Source organism: Archocentrus centrarchus, chromosome 10 (genome assembly GCF_007364275.1).
Source record: "Archocentrus centrarchus isolate MPI-CPG fArcCen1 chromosome 10, fArcCen1, whole genome shotgun sequence".
NCBI classification, from domain to species: domain Eukaryota; kingdom Metazoa; phylum Chordata; class Actinopteri; order Cichliformes; family Cichlidae; genus Archocentrus; species Archocentrus centrarchus.
The window spans coordinates 1,194,387-1,212,827 of NC_044355.1; the positions used below are offsets into that span (position 1 = coordinate 1,194,387).

The 18,441-nt window shown below is 46.2% G+C and overlaps 1 protein-coding gene across 7 annotated transcripts; it reads right to left on the reverse strand.

Annotated features, from left to right (window-relative positions):
* Positions 1-527: 527 nt before the first annotated feature.
* Positions 528-17,689, reverse strand: LOC115786797 (matrin-3-like). 7 transcript variants are annotated; one of them, XM_030739225.1, is made up of 22 exons: positions 17,613-17,689; positions 16,011-16,928; positions 14,725-14,786; positions 12,803-12,841; positions 12,484-12,578; positions 11,581-11,612; positions 11,358-11,474; positions 10,489-10,614; positions 10,221-10,409; positions 9,801-9,925; positions 6,889-7,261; positions 6,637-6,810; positions 6,472-6,559; positions 6,360-6,376; positions 5,026-5,148; positions 4,548-4,676; positions 3,135-3,263; positions 2,920-3,050; positions 1,981-2,164; positions 1,666-1,786; positions 1,479-1,594; positions 528-1,226 (listed from the first exon to the last, which is right to left on the reverse strand). In XM_030739225.1, exons 2-22 carry the CDS (start codon positions 16,761-16,763, stop codon positions 1,173-1,175), a joined length of 3,177 nt encoding a protein of 1,058 aa, XP_030595085.1. In that variant the 5' UTR covers positions 16,764-16,928; positions 17,613-17,689; the 3' UTR covers positions 528-1,172. The 7 variants fall into 7 exon arrangements, with proteins under 7 accessions (XP_030595085.1, XP_030595084.1, XP_030595083.1 ...); XM_030739224.1 differs by having other exon boundaries at positions 16,011-16,931; positions 17,613-17,680; XM_030739223.1 differs by having other exon boundaries at positions 16,011-17,039; positions 17,613-17,668.
* Positions 17,690-18,441: the final 752 nt, after the last annotated feature.

The following is an 18,441-nucleotide window of genomic DNA, read 5'->3' on the forward strand; positions in this document are numbered from 1 at the left end:
CCTGCAGAACCACTCCTTTATTGAGTGTGTCTTACTAATTGCCAATAATTTCCACCTGTTGTCTATTCCATTTGCACAACATGTGAAATTGATGTCAATCAGTGTTGCTTCCTAAGTGGACAGTTGATTTCACAGAAGTTTGATTTACTTGGAGTTATATTGTGTTGTTTAAGTGTTCCCTTTATTTTTTGGAGCAGTGTAGATGAAGGTAGGAGGGAAGGTGGCACGTGTGTGAGGTAGAATGACTCGCAGAAAAGAGTCCAGGTGCATAGGTCACCTGCTCAACCAGGTAAGTTATGGTGGAAGCCCACCCAACCACAGACAGGGCGTTAGTAAATGCTGCCTCTTAGGTTTGGGTGCCGTCAACAGTAGCAGAGAACTTATAACTCAATATTTATTTTTTTCCATAAACATGGTGCTGAACCTCATTTTCAAACACACTGATGTCCTCTGAAAGCTGAATATTGGATTTATTTTTGTTTTTTCAGCTGGCCAACAAAAAAAAAAAAAAAAAGACAAGATCAAGATGTGTTTTTTAAAACTTTCACCCATTTTATTGGCAAATCCAAAACAAAGTTGAGTCTGTTTCAGATGATAAAAGTATTCACATCTATGTATGGAGAGAAAATGGACTCAAATATCTGTGTGTCTGTAATGCTGGATTTGTGCGTAACGAATCTCCTGATACGCACAAAACGACGGTTACGAGTGCACAAAGTTTTTGAGACACTCGTAACCGTCGTTTTGTGCGTGTGTATCAGGAGATTCGTGTATTACAAAAAATTACAAATCCAGCAAGTTACGCACAAATCCAGCATTACAGACACACAGATATTTGAGTCAATTTTCTCTCCATATCTATGATGCTAAAAAACGTTTTTCTGCTTTATGGCGATTTGTGGAGAAAGTGACTGAAAAATGTTTCCAGCTGGATAAACAAGTAAAGTTTGTTTTATATTTTTCTGACCGTCTGGATAAAATGAAATGTTGATCGATCAGTAACAGAACTAATCATTAGCTGCAGTACCAAACGGTGACACTGAGTTTTTTAGGCTTTAAGCCCACAGAGCAGCAGGAAGTCTCCCATGTGTGCTTCAAATGTCACTAAAGAAGCAAAATTAAAAACATTAAAAATTCCCACGTTAGCGCTTCTTTCTCAGCTTCAAGTGTTTTCAGGTCGTCGTCACCTCCTTCTCCGTTTTGCTCTGCTCCTTCTCCAGGTGTTTCTGAAAACAAATATCAGGTTACCTCCATGCTGACGACTCAGGTCAACAACAGTTTTTAAAACAAAGGTAAACATGAAAAACTAAACTTCAGGTGAGTTACAATGGGCAGGTGTAGAATAATGTGGGTGGCGCTGGGTGTCAGGTGTACCTCAGCTGTGTTATAATATGGTCAGTGCAGCACCTCCGGTGACGTGTGATGTGGACAGAGGTGAGCCTCAGGTGTGTTATAATATGGGCGGGGCTGAGTCTCACCTGTAGCTTATTGTAGTGTGCCTGGCTGCTGCAGTGAGTTTTCTTCGCCGTGTCTTCATTGGAGTAAAACAGGAAACAGATGTGGCAGTAAAAACCCGCCTTCACGTGTTCAACACCTGCACAAAACAACGATGAGTATTTTGACGTAAACCTGACAACCACCTGGCAACTGTCTAAGCTCCCTCACCGATGGGCGTGGTGGTATCGTACGGCGGCAGCGGCAGGGACGCTGTGCTGGGTTTGTTCTCAGCAGGAGGAGGAGCCTCTGTCTGCCCATCCTGATTGGTCAATGTCTCCATCTGCTCCTCCTGCAACAAGAAAGAAATTTAAGGATTAATTTTATTCACCTGGTTTACTTCTAATAAACTTTATTTGAAGAAGCAGCTCAACAGGAAGTGGTTAAAAACAACATATTAGCATTTAGCTCAGAGCTCTGTGCATGGATATTCAAATGAATTCAAATGAACACGTCATTAAAGAGCTTTACAAACAGCTCCCAAACCTTCTTGACAGGTGACTTTTCATCTGTCGCCATCTGGTCACTGCCCACGTCACAGCTCTCCACTTCCTCCTCCCTCTTCTGCTCCTCTGGTTTGGCCTCCTCTTTAGATTTCTTATCTGGCGGCTGCTCGGCATTTGGTGGCGGGCTGTCATTCGCTCTCTTCTTGGTGCTCGGCACCTGATGGCTGAACAAACAGACATAACTGATTTAGGCTGAACCCCAAAATTCAGTCAGAATTCACTAAAGCCGGGTGTAATCTCCAGATCTACCATTGATTGAAGCGCCTGAAGTCGACTGCAGCTGTGAAGAGGCACTATACAAATACAACTGAATCAAATCTTCCAACTAATCCGAGCTTCACAATGTGACCTTCATCCAATTTAACTTATTCAGCTTCATCTTAGCTAACTGACGGGTTCTAGGCACCAGTCGATCGCACGGCGCTGTGCTATGTTTGTGCCTGGTTCGCTATCACTGCAATTACCAAGCGGGCGCTCACCACACACACACTTCGCCCCATCGCCATACCGGACTCTGTTTTTTATTTCCCCTCTCGCTAGATCGCTGCGCCATGGTATTATTTCACCACAATTTGCAATCTACCACCGGGTATGACCAGTTTCATTGGCAACATGCACGCCCAACCTCCCAATCGCATCGCTTTTCTCCTGTAATACACACCATGCGGTGAAATAGCGGTAGAAAACTTTACGTTGAGACAGCAGAGCCGCGTCCTTCTGCCGCTTTCGTCACACGTTCTTGGTTCAAGAAGAACTAGCTTGCGGTGCCGGAGTTGAACCCGTTTTTCGGCCGAGCACCGAGTGCGTTCACAGTGGAAAAACCGCTGAACGGTTCAAATATTCCGGCACCGGCACCCATGTGAGGGTTCCCAAGCAAAGCACTGAGGCAAATTATACAAAAAAGCTGGACGCAGCTCACCCGTGTTTGAGCTGCTTGTACTTCCTGCTCACGTAGAGGGTCAGACGTTTCCCGTTGAATCTCAGTGGTTTTACTTTATAATCTGCAGCCATCTTCTCCGCGTCCTCGGCTTTGTACATCTCGAGGAAACACTGAGGACGAACGTTGGGACAGTTTTAAAGCAGCAGCAGTTAAACTGTTTCAGGTCGGACGTGTGTTCAGTCCTGAGTCTGTACCTCTCTCCGGATCCTGTTCAGGAAGTACTTCTTAACATTCCCGTACGGCTCGGCGAGCTTCAGGATCTCCTCTTCCGAGTAGTTGGTGTTGGGGATCTGCCCGATGTACACCACCCTGCTGGAACCAGACTGAACAGCAAACAGAGTGAGAAGCTGCTGTAAAATGAGCCCACGAAGAAGAAAACAAACACAGACGGTATTTCAAACAAGAAGCATCAAAAATAACATTCAGCATGTCCTCTCAGTCCTTCTCAAAGCTCATCTAGTCTTGTTTCTCTCATTTAAGAAACATTGCAAAAAATCAAACATTTATCACCCAATGATCTGGAACTCAGAACACACTTTGGTTTTCTCCTGCCTTAATTACACTCAGTCCTCAACCCGTCTTCAGCTGGTCCTGAATGCAGCAGCTAGGCTGCTAACAAAGACTACCCAGCGCTGACACACACTGTTTCCTCCACCGAGGTGCCGGTGCCGGTGCTGGTTTCAATGAACCAGTGAAACGCTTAAGAACGGGCCCACGTTCCCACCACGCTCTGTGAACCGATCCTTTACGTATGAGTGTGGGCGGGTCCTCGTCTGGACACGAAGCCGAAGCGCACAAACGTGGGAGAACACGCTCCCCTTTCTGTGCTGCAGATACGTTTTAGGGTCCAAACCAAACTACTGCAGCATCTGTGTTCAGCACAGAGGGAAACACAGAGAGATTAGAGCAAGACGACAAGTACGCACTTTGTGTCCTTTTATCTGTGATATGAACAAAGCAGCAAGTTCAGCCTTAGAGCCCAACCTAATTCACAGCCGTGAAAATCACTTCGTTTTTCTCCTGTAATACACATTTAATATGGTAGAAAACTTGATGTTGAGACGGCAGAGTCACGCCCTTCTGCCACTTTCGTCACGCGTTCGTGGTTCGAAACCAGCTAGTTTGCGGCACCGGATTCTTGCTTCCCTTCACTGGCTTCCAGTGAAATTCAGAAACCATTTTAAAACATTATTAATAACATAAAGCTCTTCAGGGTCAGGCTCCTGCGTATACAGCAGACCCGCTGAGACATTATCTTAATCTTTGTCCCATTATTTTTGTCTCTGATGTGTGTTTGGAAGTGTGTATGCACGAATGAATGTAAGACCGTATGTTTGTGTATGAATGTCTGAATTTGTTCACTTATCTTTAATGTGAAGCACTTTGTAACTGTGTGCTTTAAAAAGTGCTGTACAAATAAAGTTATTATTGTTATTATTAACAGTTACTTTTCACTATATGTATAAACATGACTTATTTTGAGGGTTAAATTTTGTGGAAAAGTTTAGAGCCATCCGATGAAAACAGCACGGTGAACATCGTAACTGACCCAACGCGTCACACGAAGTCACGTCGGCCAGTAAAATAAAACCACCCCGAATGCTCACCTGGATGGTGGGGTAGCTCAGGGAGTGACTGATCCTCACCGGTCGCCCGCACACCGACGCCGTGATGTTGCTGTTGTAAAAGGTGGCCATCGCCCGGGCTTCTTCCTCTGTGGCGAACTGAAGGAACGCCTGATGAGGAAGAGCAGCCAATCACAGAGCTGTTTAAAACATCATTAAAACTTTTTATATTAAGCATCATAAAAAACTCAAAGAAGCACTGCTGCTCAGTTTTACTGACTCACTAAATTCATCTGTATATTTTAAATATTTTTTTTGATTTGCTGTATTTATGTAGCAATTAATCAGGACAAATTCAGCTGGATGCAGGTCAGTTCACTACATCTACATTTGATGGTTTCATAAATTCAACAGAGTGAGGAATCAAACTACAGAGCTGGAAACAGACTCCGTCTATCAGAATAAGACCCAAACCAAATAAATCTGAGCCTGGCTCAACAATCATAACTGTTCTGTGTACCTCAGCTTTCAGGTCCAGCACCAGGTGTTTGACCACCTTCCCGAACGGTTGGGCGAGTCTCAGCAGCTCGTTGAGGTACTGGTACCCTCGCCTGAAGCCGACGATGTTGACCACCCTCATGCCCTGATGGGAGGAGAAGAAAATGATGAATGATGCTGAAACAGAGTCAATAAAAACAGCTTTGAGCACAAATTATGTTGGAAATCCCATAAATGTCTGAATAAATATTAAATCTAAAGATGTCTTTAATGGAAATTCATAAATGCTAGATTTCCTCTCAGTTCTGTGGGTTACCTACTGTGTAGAGGCCAAGCTACACCTGTCCAGCTGCTTAGTAACACAAATATCTAATCAGCCAATCACATGGCAGCAAATGAATGCGTTTAACTTAAGGTGATTAAAGTGCCGTGGAAGGTGTGTCACAGTCTGAGTATTTCAGAAACTGATCATCTACTTTTTTGTGTTGTCAACACAACCAGCAGCAGCGTGCAGATGTTTTTGGGACCGAGTTCAGTGTCTCCACAAAGTGTTTGTATTGTAATCTCTAGTTTCCACTTCTTAAAACTGCCCCTGACCCCCCCTCCTTCTTTGACCTGCTACTTTTAGGGGGGGGGGGGTCAGGTCACCATATCAGATCTGCTTCCATCCTCCTCTGCATGTCCTCCTTCACAGCATCCATGAATCTTCTCTGTGGTCGTAGGTTCAAGTCCCTACTCTCACCACCACTTCCCTGCCTTTGCTTCTCTCTCGCTTCCTCCTAACATGCCCCCCCCCCCCCCCCCCCCCCTTTCCTCTTCCGCTGTCTTCAGCCAGCAGCAGCAGTTTCCTCCGGCACCCTGTTGGCCGACAGCACTGGAGGCGGCAGTTAACCCAGACCGATCCGATATGGAAATCTCATTCTTTGTGACCCCCATGTTTGATTTGGCCAAGATTTTACACCGGAAACCCGTCCTGACGCAACCCTCCCCAATAATCCACACAACAGAGCGGGGCAGTGACCTCATCACTGCAGAGCCGTCCGTCTGCCAGCCTCCCCCCACTCCTGAGCAAGAACCTGCAATACTTAAACTTCTCCACTCGAGGGAGCCACTAATTCACACTGTAGTGAGACCTCCACCCTTCAGTTTTAAAATAATGGACAAAAATTAAAAAAAGGTGAAAAAATTAAATATTAAAATGTATTAATAAACCGAGAAACCCAGATCTCTGAGATGTTTTAAGACCCTCAAACCTTCCTGCAAACATTCGGGTTTTTGAGATCTGTCGATCCATGAAAATTAATATTAAATAATAAAGCTGTAAGGCTCTAAGAGAGAAGCTCAGCAGGTACGTACCCCTCGCCTGGTGTTGTCTGCGGAGGAGACACAAACACAGAAGAAAAATGCACGTTAACTTTAAATATCTTTGTTTTGCTTGAAGATAATAAAATAATAAAATAATAAATACCAGGGTCGTCCGGCACTCCTTGGGCTTCGTCCTCATCTTCTTCCAGCTCGTCCAGCGTCACAAAGTCCTCCATGTTCTCCGGGAAGTCCTGATCAAAGGGACATCATTAACACACCTGCAGCCCTCCTGGATTAAAAAAATGAAAGGACAGATCAGGTGTGTCACCTCTTCTTCAGGTAGATCTCCCCCTGCAGTCTCTGCCTGCTCTTTGATCTCGTGCTCCTCGCTGGAGGCTTCAGTTTCTGCTGCTTCCATTTGTCCCTCTGACTCCGCCCCCTGCTTGGCATCACCCAGTTCACCCACATCTCCAAGGGTGTCATTGGTGACATCATGAGCAACCTGTGTGCAGTTCACAGTTCAATTATCAGGACTCACTTAATTTTAATGTGTCTTTTTTCGGTGTTTCTGATTCTTCACCTTCTCCTCTTCTTCTTTCTTCTCCTCTTCCTCCCCCTGTGAAGCATCCCCAGACTCCTCCACTGTCTTCTTCACACACTCTGCTCGCTCCGGCTCTTCCTCCTCTCCATCAGGCGCCCGCTCCTCCTCATCAGGTGCCTGCTCCTCCTCTCTGTCTTCCTCTCCTTCCATCACTCCTGACACTCCCACCTCCTCCTCCTCCTCCTCTGCTGTTGCCTTCACTTTCTCCTCCTCCTTCTTCCCCTTTTCCTCCTGCTCTTCCTTCTTCTCCTCTCTGGTCTTGGTGCTGGATGAGGATTTGGATGAGGAGGGTTTGGAGTTGGTGGAACCGGCTCTGTCGTCTCCTCCAGACTCGCCTTGTTTGTGGTTCACACTGTACGAACACAAAAATCAGAGTTTAACTGATGCAGAGCCTCCACCTGTATCCTGACATATTTATTATTACACATTTAAACCCAGTCAGGTGACCGAACCTGCTCACACCACCTTTCACTCAGATTTTTAACCTTTAACCAAAGATTATCGAGGGTAATCTGGATAACTTGAGCTACTTCTGCTGTTGGTGACGTGGTGTCTGCTATGATGGAAAAAGTATGATGGAAATATCACAGTTTGAATGAACTGCAGCAGCTTAATGTCTGTGCTGTAGAGGAACAGACACAAGCATTGGTATCCTGCATGTCTGCTCATAATTCACTGGAGGAACGTTCCAAAGTGCATTCTGGGTAAACTTTCAGGGCTCGTATCAGGATGTGAGACAGGTGAAAGGTCTCCTACCTCCGAGTCCTCCTGTTTCAAAATTTAAAGGACAAAACCAAATTCTGACTGACTTCTATGTAAACCCACTTTATTAGGTACACCTATTACCTGTGCATTCATGCAAATGTCAAATCAGCCAATCACATGGCAGCTGCTCAGTGCATTTAGGCAATAAGACATAGTCAAGAAGACCTGCTGAAGTTTAGACTGAGCGTCAGAAAGGTGATTTATGTCACTTTGAACATGAAGTGGTTAATGTCACACGGGCTGGTATCTCAGAAGCTGCTGGGAGTTTCCCACACAGCCATCTTCAGGGTTCACAGAAAATGGCCTGAAAGACAGAAAATATCCAGTGAGCAGCAGCTCTCTGGGAGAAAATGACTTCTTTGAGCTGACAGTACAGTCAGATAACCACTCATTACAACCACGGTGTGTCATTCACACAGGCTGACTGGAAACATGTCGTCTGGTTTAATGAGTGTCGATTTCTGCTGCAACATTCATCATCAACGCGTGGAGCCATCCGGCCTTGTGTCAATGGTTCAGGCTGCCGGTGGATAATGATGTGCACAGTTTGGTCTCCTTAACCCTTTATTTACCGCCAGCGGGCCCATGAGCTTCAAAAGTGCCGCCCTTCACAGGCTTCCTGCAACAGCGCGAGTTAAATTACCATAATGACCCTCTGTTGGCTGTGAAGCACAATTTCTCAGCGTTCAGAAACCATCTGGATTTTTCTGATAAGACAAACCTTTTCGTAACTACAGTAATGCAAAATGTGCTCGGGAAAAACGTATCAGCGATGAGAGCTTAGTATTAAAGGGTTAAACTCTACAGCCGCCCTGAATGTTGAGCCTTCAGCTTTCAGGCCCCTCTTCTGTGGAACCAGCTCCCAGCTTGGATTCAGGAGACAGACACCCTCTCTATTTTTAAGATAAGGCTTAAAACTTTCCTTTAGCTGCAGGCCGTTGTGGACAATGGCTCCCACCCACTCTACAGCACAGCGATGAGACACAGGAGCACATTCAGTGCAAGACTCATTACAGGTCATTCCTACCTGTGGCCATCAAACTCTGTAACTCCTCCCTAAATAGGTGACGCTACGATTCACCAGTGTAATTTATTATGTGTACATGTACAGACCGTATGTTCCAGATTTATATCATTATCAGCCACTGCCTTAATTGTTGTACATGTGTATATATTTCAAATTGATCTCTTTGGTTTTATATTTTCTGTGTTTTAGTTTTAATTTATTTAAATGATTAGTGTTTTATTCTTTCTATAAACGGATGCTGCTGTAACAACAGAAATTTCCCTCTGGGGTCAATAAAGAATTCTGATTCTGATTTATGATCAAGCTTATAGTTAGGGCTGATCAGGTGACCCTGACCCACCCCTTAGTTATGCTGCTATAGGTCTAGGCTGCTGGGGGGCCCCCCCTCAGCAGATGGCTGCCCCTCCCTGAGCCTGGTTCTTCCTGTTAAAGGGAGTTTTTCCTTCCCACTGTCACCAAGTGCTGCTCATAGGGGGTCATGTGATTGTTGGGGTTTCTCTGTATTATTGTAGGGTCTTTACTTTACAGTATAAAGTGCACTGAGGCAGCTCTTGTTCTTGTGAATTGGTGCTATATAAAAAAAAGTGAACTGGACCTTCGGGCGGCTGCTTCAAGCTCATACGTCTGAAACTGGTTTCTCGAACATGACGATAAGCTCATTGTACTCAAACGTTTTCCACACCAGGTCTCAGTCCAACAGAGCACCTTTGGGACGTGGTGGAGATTCACATCATGGATGTGCAGTCAACAAATCTGCAGCAACCGTGTGATGCTGTCATTTCAATATGGACCAAAATCTCTGAGGACACGGGTCACAAGGGAGCTTCTTTCAGATAAACGTGCCTGATGTAAAATACCCCGACACTGAACAACTTCAGCCCATTTAACAGCACCAACCTCTGCAGTTTGCCTTAAACTTGTCTCAGCTCACAGTATTCTTACTGTTTCCCAGTTTTCTGCCACCAGAAAGCAAACACAGCGTAACAACAACTTCCAGTTCAAACTGGTCTAACCGTCCCTTCTGGTGCATGGTCTTCATGCATGTTTCTACACCGTGTCATGGCAGCAGGGTGTCTGAAGATTGAAGCTGGGTACTTACTTAAGGGTTTTGTATTTAGTGCAGATGTTGAGGCGGACTAGTCTTCCGTTGAAGACGAGGGGGTTCTGGGTGTAATACTTCACCAGCATCTCTGCGTCCTCCACAGATCCCAGCTGAATAAACGCCTGGACACACAGGACACAAACCAGTCATCATCTCACACACAGCCCAATCTGATCTCTGTAGCTGAGTCTTCTTTTTCTAAATCTCTAAATTCAGTAATCCTGGCATCGTATCAGCACTCCAGGAGCAGCACTGAAGAAAATAAGATCTCCAGACCGCTTCTACAGGAGGCGTTCAGGACACCGACGCCCTCTTTTAAAATCAGGTTTCGAGCTTAACTCTCAGATAAAGCTTTTAGTTCGGGCTGGATCAGGTGACTGAAGCAAAACGAACCGTTTCCTGCTCTGGTTTGTTTACCCGGTCAGTTAAGAAGAGGTGTTTCTCCACGACACCAAAGCGTTCGGCGAGTTTCAGCAGCTCCTGTTTCTTCTCGTCCTCTCGGGGAAGGTGGTAGAAGAAAACCACTTTGCTGCCTTGACTTTTGACCTCCATCACAGGTTTGTCTGTTGGCCGGTCCGTCGGTCGCTCCAACGACCGCTCATCTTTCTGCGGGTCAAAAACACGTCAGGGTTGGAGTCTGCGGGGAAGCAGCACAACTGTATTTATTGAGCGAGGGCGACGTTACCTCGATGAACATGAGGGTCTTGGACAGGTAGAAGACGACGGGTCTGCCGTACAGACATGCTGGATGCTGCCTGTAGTAGTTCACCACGTCCAGAGCTTCTTCATGAGTGCTCATCTCCAGGAAAGCCTGTCGGACACACACGGCGGACTTTCAGCCTCAGTCTCAGCTGTTGGAGGAGGGTTTGCTTTAAGCTGAAGCCACTCTTACACCTCTCTGTTCATCTTCTCCATATTTAGAATTTTTACTTTAGAAATTATTATTTAAGTTTTACTGAGTTAAAAATATTATTAAATACTTTCAATGAGGAGCACAAAAAATTTAACATTTTTTATTTAGTTTTATACTTATGGAGGTGTGCACTGATTCAGACTTCTACAAAGTTTTTTGTATTTCTTTTATTTATTGAGCGTCTTTCTTTTACTTTATTTTTATGTCTGAGCCACATTTTATTTTATAGACATTTTATTTATTTAAGCTGTTATTACAGGATGTGTTTAATGCAGAAAATTGCAAACTTTGACTCCAGCTCCACCACCTTGGACTGCAGCTGGTGTCGGCAGTCCTCCTGCTCATCTGGAGGTCCTCTGTGAGGTAAAGGGTCACTCGGACCAGAACCTCCAGCAGGCGGAGAACCGGCTCGTGAGCCGCTACGCTGAGCTCACCGAGGCTGCGGAGCTGAGCGAGGACTACCAGCTGCATGCTAAGACTGAGGAGATGGAGTTCATGTGCAGCACAAAGGACTCACTGCTGAGTTTATCGTTCTGTTATTTATCTGTCACAAACTATCGTGCCAATAAAGCGTTTGTGAAGACAGTTTAATATTAATATGTGAGTTAGGGAGTGGGAAACACCGAGGTGAGGTTTCCTACCTTGTTCTTGAGGATCAGGTGTTCCCGCAGGCAGCCGAAGCGCTCGGCGAAGGCGAACAGGGTCTTGTCGCTGAGAGGCTTCCTGTCATATTTCACCACCACCACCCTGCTTCTCAGCTGAGGACACAGTGTTTGACACAGAGGGAGGAAACACCTGGAAACACCTTTACTGCAGAAATGTGCGAATCCACAGGGTCAGAGACACAGCAGAGTTCAGACTGACCTTACTCTGTCCCAGCAGACCTCCACCTCCACCTGACACACAAACACACCAATGTCAGGATACGGGAGGAACTCTTTTTAATGGCTCTATTTGTATTTATCACACCTGCACTGTTCAGTAAGTGTAATAAAATAAGCAGGTTAGTCATCAAGTATGAAAACGGTTTCAATCTAAATCTAACTGCCAAAATGAGATGAAGGACTGGAATATAAAGCCTGTATTTCCACACAAGTCTCCATTATCCTTCCCAATGGGACACGTCATGGTAGGAAACATTTTTAGGATTAAAAATAATCACGGCACATATGAATATATAATAGGCGAAGCCCATTGGTTACAGGATTGAGGTCAGCTGCTGGAAACCATCTTTATGAATAAAATAATGTCTCCCAGCTCAGCGAGAAAGAGATTAAGGAATTAAAATGCTCATTAATTTAAAACAGCAATAATAATAATGATAAAAAAAGTGCACCGCATAGCAAGGCAAAATACGCCCGCCCGACTGTATTAACGCTGTTTGTTCCCACATGAAAAACAAAGACTTAATAATTATGTGACCTTGACCTTTGACCTTGACCTCCAGGATCGAGCTCTGTGTAATATCTTGATATGGAGATCGTGCAAGGTTTCATCAAAACCCTCCAAACCATTTCTCAGAGATGAAGTGGACGTGAAAAAAAGAAACCTAAAAAAAGATTTAACCACATGACTTTGACCTTGACCCCAGTGACCCCATATACAATCGCCACCCTGCTTCGGTCTTAAGCTATCTCTGCGTGAAATTTGGTAAGTGACGGCCGAACGGATCTCGAGTTATTGAGCGGACACTACAGTGGACGCCCGCCTGCTGAGGGTGATCACATGATGCTTCCCATCTGTCAAAATAAGCCGTGTGTCCCTCACCCCAGCTGGAGGACATCTCTCCCATCGGTCCTGAAGACATGGGGGCGGGTCCCAGCAGTCCTGCAGACAGGTTGGGGGTCTCCCGGGGTCGCCCACTTGAAATTAAAACCACACACACACACACACACACACACACACACACACACAGACACACACACACACACACACACACACACACACACACATTTTACTTTCAAGTACTAAAAACTTTATTTCCAACATCTGAACAGACTGCAGTCATCTTTACACCGGCTCTGAGGTTACGCTGAGCTGCTTTGGGACTCTTAAACATCTCAAGGGGGGGGGGGGGGTCTCTTACCCTCTGGCTGAGCCCATACTGGGGTCCCACTCTGGATACCTACAAAACACAACATTCAGCCAATTTTACACGTCAAATAAAGAGGAACAGCCTTCATTCAGTCTACACTGATGATCCAAAACATTGTGGCTGCCTGCTGAGGTCGAGCAGAGGCCAGTGCTATGGAGCAGGTTTTCACCCGACCCAGGTAACTTCAAGAGTAACCCTCTGACCTCTGTGTGCTGATGGTGGGAGGGTCTAAAGCATCAATAACAAATACAGATTCTTAGACGCATCTTTATTCCTTGATATTTTTTTTTTTTTACTGTTGGCTGCAAATAATTTCACATTGTTACATTGTTACATTGTTCTTTGGACTTTATTATATTAAATTTGCACATAAGTCCGTTCACTTACAGAATCTGCACTTTGCCCGATCTTCTTTCCCGGCTTCAAACAGGCTAAACTTACAGCGCTTTTAATACTACACTACTGTGTGGTGCTTTTCCTCTCACACACTCTTGAGCAGCAGTGTGTTACTTTCAGTCTGGACTGTGTTTAACTTCTTCATCCTTTTCTCATAGTCCGGTTTAATCTTCCTTTGGAAAAATCAGCCGCTCTGCTGCCACTGATCCATGTTTGTGATTGGTTAGTGTGGTAGTGCGGACCGGTGGGCCACTCTTGCTTGTGCTGTTGTTCCATCAGTCAGCTGCAACGAGCTAAAGCGAAACAGTGTTGAAAAGCATGAAAAGTGTCCACTGCAGCTCTGTCTGCGCTTTTTATGTTGTAGTTTGTTTGTTTTTTTAAATCGCTGATGGTTTTGTCACCGATTCTGTTCATAACTTTTATGGACAGAATTTGTAGGCGTAGCCAGGTGGCAGAAGGTTTCCACCTCGGTGGCCTCAGATCTCGTCTCTGCTCTTTGCAGATGATGTGGTCCTGTTGGCCTCATCAGGGGGTGGCCTCCAGCTCGCAGTGGAACGGTTCGCAGCCGAGTGTGAAGCGGCCGGCATGAGAATCAGCACCTCTAAGTCCGAGGCCATGGTCCTCAGCTGGAAAAGGGTGGAGTGCCCGCTCTGACTCAGGGATGAGTTGCTGCCCCAGGTGGAGGAGTTTAAGTATCTCGAGGTCTTGTTCACGAGTGACGGGAGCGGGAGATTCAGGGCTGCATCTGCAGTGATGCGGAGGCTGCACCGGTCTGTCCTGATGAAGAGGGAGCTGAGTGTGAAAGCGAAGCTGTCATTACCGGTCGATCTACGTTCCTACCCTCACCTATGGTCATGAGCTTTGGGTAGTAACGGAAAGACCGAGATCGAATACAAGCGGCAGGAATGAGCTTCCTCTGAAGGGAGGCTGGCCTCTCCCTTAGAGATAGGGTGAGGAGCGCAGCCATTCAGGAGGAGCTCAAAGTAGAGCCGCTGCTCCTCCACATTGAAAGGAGCCAGTTGAGGTGGCTCAGGTATCTGACTAGGATGCCTCCTGGGTGCCTCTGGGCATGAGGTGTTCTGGGCATGTCCTACTGGGAGGAGGCCCCGGGGTAGACCCAGGACACACTGGAGAGATTATATCTCTTGGCTGGCCTGGGAAAGCCCGGACGACCTGGAGGAGGTGGTTCTGGGCTTCTCTGCTTAGGCTGCTGCCCCGCGACCCGGCCCCAGATAAGGGGAAGAAAATGGATGGATGGCTGGATGTTTTTTTTTCATGCTTCTCCCACTTTGAGTGAACCCCCTATTCCACCCACATGTCAACCAATCTGCATTTGATCAACACAAAAGTCATCCACATCCAGCACAGTGCAGTTGGGAATTTGGAGGACTGACCTCTGAAACCACCCTCATTTCTTCTGATGTGAACATGCTATTAACAGATATTAACCACAGCCTGCTTTGACTCTGGGTGGCTCTAATATTTTGGCTCACAGTTGTGTATTAAGAGCGACTCACATGTCAAGAAGCACCCGTCTGTTTTCAGCATGGCGGAGTCCATTAATGTGTTGGTTCCACTCCTGCAGACACAAACAGAAGCCGTTTCTCCTAAAATACAACTTGAATATTAAAGGAACAGTCCACACAATCATTAACCTTCAGAGGGTCATCCAGATAAGCACTTAGGACCAGATTTGAGGTCTGAGCCACTTTACCAGGGTTTCTGCACAGTTTCAAAATAAAAACTTGATTTTTTAAATATCTTTCTAAGACCTAAAAAAAAAAAATACAAATTGATTATATTTTGTGTGCAATAATCACTACAACAAACAGTATTTTATCCTTTTTTGGCCACCGATGACTGTAAGGAGAATCTTTAGAATAGCGACCCAATACAAGACAGATGTATTATCCTGACCTCCAAAACTGAAGGTTTCACCCTCATATCAGTTCTGATGCTCAATGATCTGAAATGCTGTGCTGTCTCCAAAGGAAACCACATCCATCAAACCTGTCACTGTGTTACTTTGTTCAGCAGACGACTCACTTCCTGTCCAGTTTGCCTCTGATTTGGTAAATTTTTTGGCCAGTGTTGAAGCTGCTTCCATGTTAATAAACTGTCACACTGTTAGCAGATCCTGTTAGTGCTGTTTTGTGATTGTGACCTCAAGATAACTTCCCATTTTCAGTAAATTCAGCCCTTTAAAGCAAAAAAGTGCACGTTTCCTCTCAGAGAGAATTTAAATTACCAAATTCTCAGTGAAAATCTATCAAATCTTTCTTTCAAATCTGTTGCAGATCTCATCCTGACACCACGAACATCTGCAAAGAAAAACAAACGAGCCCCCAGCTGCCAAAAGTCTCACACGTTTGTAAGCTGACAACTCTATCAGTCGGTGAACGTGTGAGGAGCTTTAAAAGGTTCATGTTGGAGATCTCAAGGAGCAAATCAAGATCCTCCCAGGACTCTGTTAAAGCTAATGAAGTGAGGAGATCAAGTAAATCAGACTGAATGTGTAACAGTAACAGGTTTACCAGCTCATGTGAACAGACACTAATTTAAAAAAAAGATTTTTGATTTGATTGGATAACAGCTGGAAAGATCCAAATCTAACTGTTCAATGCTGGAGAGCTTCAGCTGAGAAAATGGAGAGAGGGAACATGCTGTGAGGAGATACAACAAGGAAATTACAGGAAGCAAACCGGACCTGGATCACCGCCTGTCACTGACCGACAGAAGACTGGAGCTCAAACATTTACAGTTAGTCCGAGAAGAAAAGAGGAAGCAGGTTGGACGTACTCACCATGGTGGAATGAACGTCAAAGTCACAAAGAGAGCACACGTGGGGGAACATGGGGGGCATGACTCCCAAGAAGTCTTGGACTTTTCCGTTTGACGGGGAGCCCATCCTCCTCTGCATAAACAGGGGCTCAGACGGCCCCATGCCGAGCCCACCGTGGTGGGAAAGCTCAGAGTATGGCCTCTCTCTGCTCCCACCCCCACCGCCGCCTCCACCGCCGCTGCTGCTGTAATTTAAGCCGTAGCCCCGGCTGGAGGAGACGTCCTGCAGGGAGCCGTACCCAAAGTCTGCGGAGGACTTGGCTGAACCTTGTCCCAGAGAAGGACCGCCCATCCTCCCCACGTGCCCCTCTTCCCAGCTTCCTCCTCGATACGCAGAGTCGGAGGACATGGCCGCCCGCCGCTCTCCTGCCTCCCCCTTGCGGCTCTTGAGCTGCATGAGGATGCGCGGCAGCGTCTCCACGCTGATCTCCTCCTCGGGGATTTCAGCCAGAGCATCCAGGTCGGAGGGCGACAGCCCCAAACTGGCAAACAGCTTCATGGTGCTGCCAAGATTGCTGCCGCCACCACTGCCACCACCACGTCGGGGCATCTGCCCGCCGCCGTCCTGGCCCTCCATGCCACCCGCACCCACCCCCATTGGCCTGCTGGGACGCTGCTCGTTCATGTTGAAGTTCAAGGTCTCTGCGGCGGCCAGGAGCCCCCGACCCACGGCGAAGTGTTTCTGAGTGCCGTCGGCCTGCGCCTTCTGAGACATGATGTCACAAAATCCGTCCTGTTCTCCAGATTCAGCACCCAGAGCCAAGATAAAGAAGGAAGCAGGCGCTGGAAAAGGTCTTTAACGATGATGGGAACTGAATGTCACTTAATGTGGTCAAAGTGAGGGGGAGCTCCTCTTCTTCTGTGGTGGCAAGTCTTATTTCTGCTGAGACACAATGAGGTAGAAACAAGCTTCAAACAAAGCCTCTCCTAAGAAATCAGGAGCCAGTGGAGGCCCTGAGCCGCAGACGGAGGAGCTCGACTCTGATCTTTACTGCAAAGGGAACATAAGAGGCGGTTAAAGGAGGAGAGAGAGAAAGAAGCACCTCAGACCAGGACGAGGAACATGACCTGATGCAAACAGAGTGATGGAGACGTCCTCCCTGAGGAAGAGAAACTCTCAGTCGCTGAAAACATCGACAAGAGGCGAGATTACACTGAGCCTCTGAGCGGCTCACAGCCTGACACAGACGAGGAGTAAAATCTGTGCAGGTACAGTGAGCGGAGGACGGAAGCTGCACCAAACACGCTCACAGGACAGGCTAACGGCTAAGCTAGCAGTGCTAAGATCATGACACAACTCTACACTGTTTATCCTGACGTGTTTTAACTAAATGCATTCGTCAGTAAACTTAAACATCTGCTGTATGTCAAAATGAAACCAAAAAGTACTCCGATAGCTGTGCAGGTAACTTTGCTAACGTACACCGCCTGCTACATGCTAACACTAGCATCGCTAAAGCGCCTTAATTGTCTGATATTTAACATGCAAACGGAACCCGAAGCTGTTAGCTGTGAACTTACACGTATAATGTGGATTTATCTGTAAATACGGATGCTGTCTTACCCTGTTTTCAGCACCCCTTTCTGGGCGCAGTTTAGCCTGACTGATACAGCCACTCTAGGAGACGTGATGAAGTATCGCGATATTTCCTGCACCCACGCAGCAGGCGATGTTTTTGTTGTTTCTGTTCGCTGCATTTCTTGTTGTCTGTGAAAATGTCTATTAACGACACAACACACACTTATATCCTCTATAAGAATAAGTTATCTTTGTTCTGTAGCTGTTTAATAATAAATGGATTTAAGACACTTTCTGAGGAAGGCGGGCCTTCAGAGTTTGGACTACACTGCTGCGTTCAGGTTCGGAAAAGGTGCTATCAGCTTGAAAAGTGTCCATTTCTAGTTTGGTGAAATGCATTAAATTACAAACTTGTTTGGTTTATCTAAGCCAGAATCAAAATCCAGATTAAAAGAAACACGATCCACGGGGACTCTTCAGACCCGGAGTTTCTTATACTAGGAAGATGAAAGTTGTATAAAATGCCACAACACCTACACCTGCTAGATTCTTCTTTCGGCTGCTCCCTTCAGGGGGCGCTGCATCTGCCTCTATCGCACCCTATCCCAGCATCCTCCCATGTCACACCAACCCTCTGCATGTCCTCTTTCACTACATCCACGAACCTCCTCTGAGGTCTTCCTCTTTTCATCCTGCCTGGCAGCACCATCTTAAACATCATCATCACCACTCTCTCCCTCACCTCTCTTGTGCACTGTCCAATGCTTTGGATGATTGACCCCAAGTATTTATACTCATCCACCTTAACTACCTCTGCTCCTAGCAGCTTCACCTTTCACCTGTCTCCCTCTCATTCACACACATGTATTCTGTC

Coding starts and splice junctions, on each gene's coding strand:
- LOC115786797 (XM_030739225.1), bottom strand. CDS start 16,763: ATGTCTCAGAAGGCGCAGGCCGACGGCACTCAGAAACACTTCGCCGTG. Junction 12,579..12,802: donor AGTATGGGCTCAGCCAGAGG/GTAAGAGACCCC, acceptor TTTAATTTCAAG/TGGGCGACCCCGGGAGACCC. Junction 1,595..1,665: donor CGATACCACCACGCCCATCG/GTGAGGGAGCTT, acceptor TGTTTTGTGCAG/GTGTTGAACACGTGAAGGCG.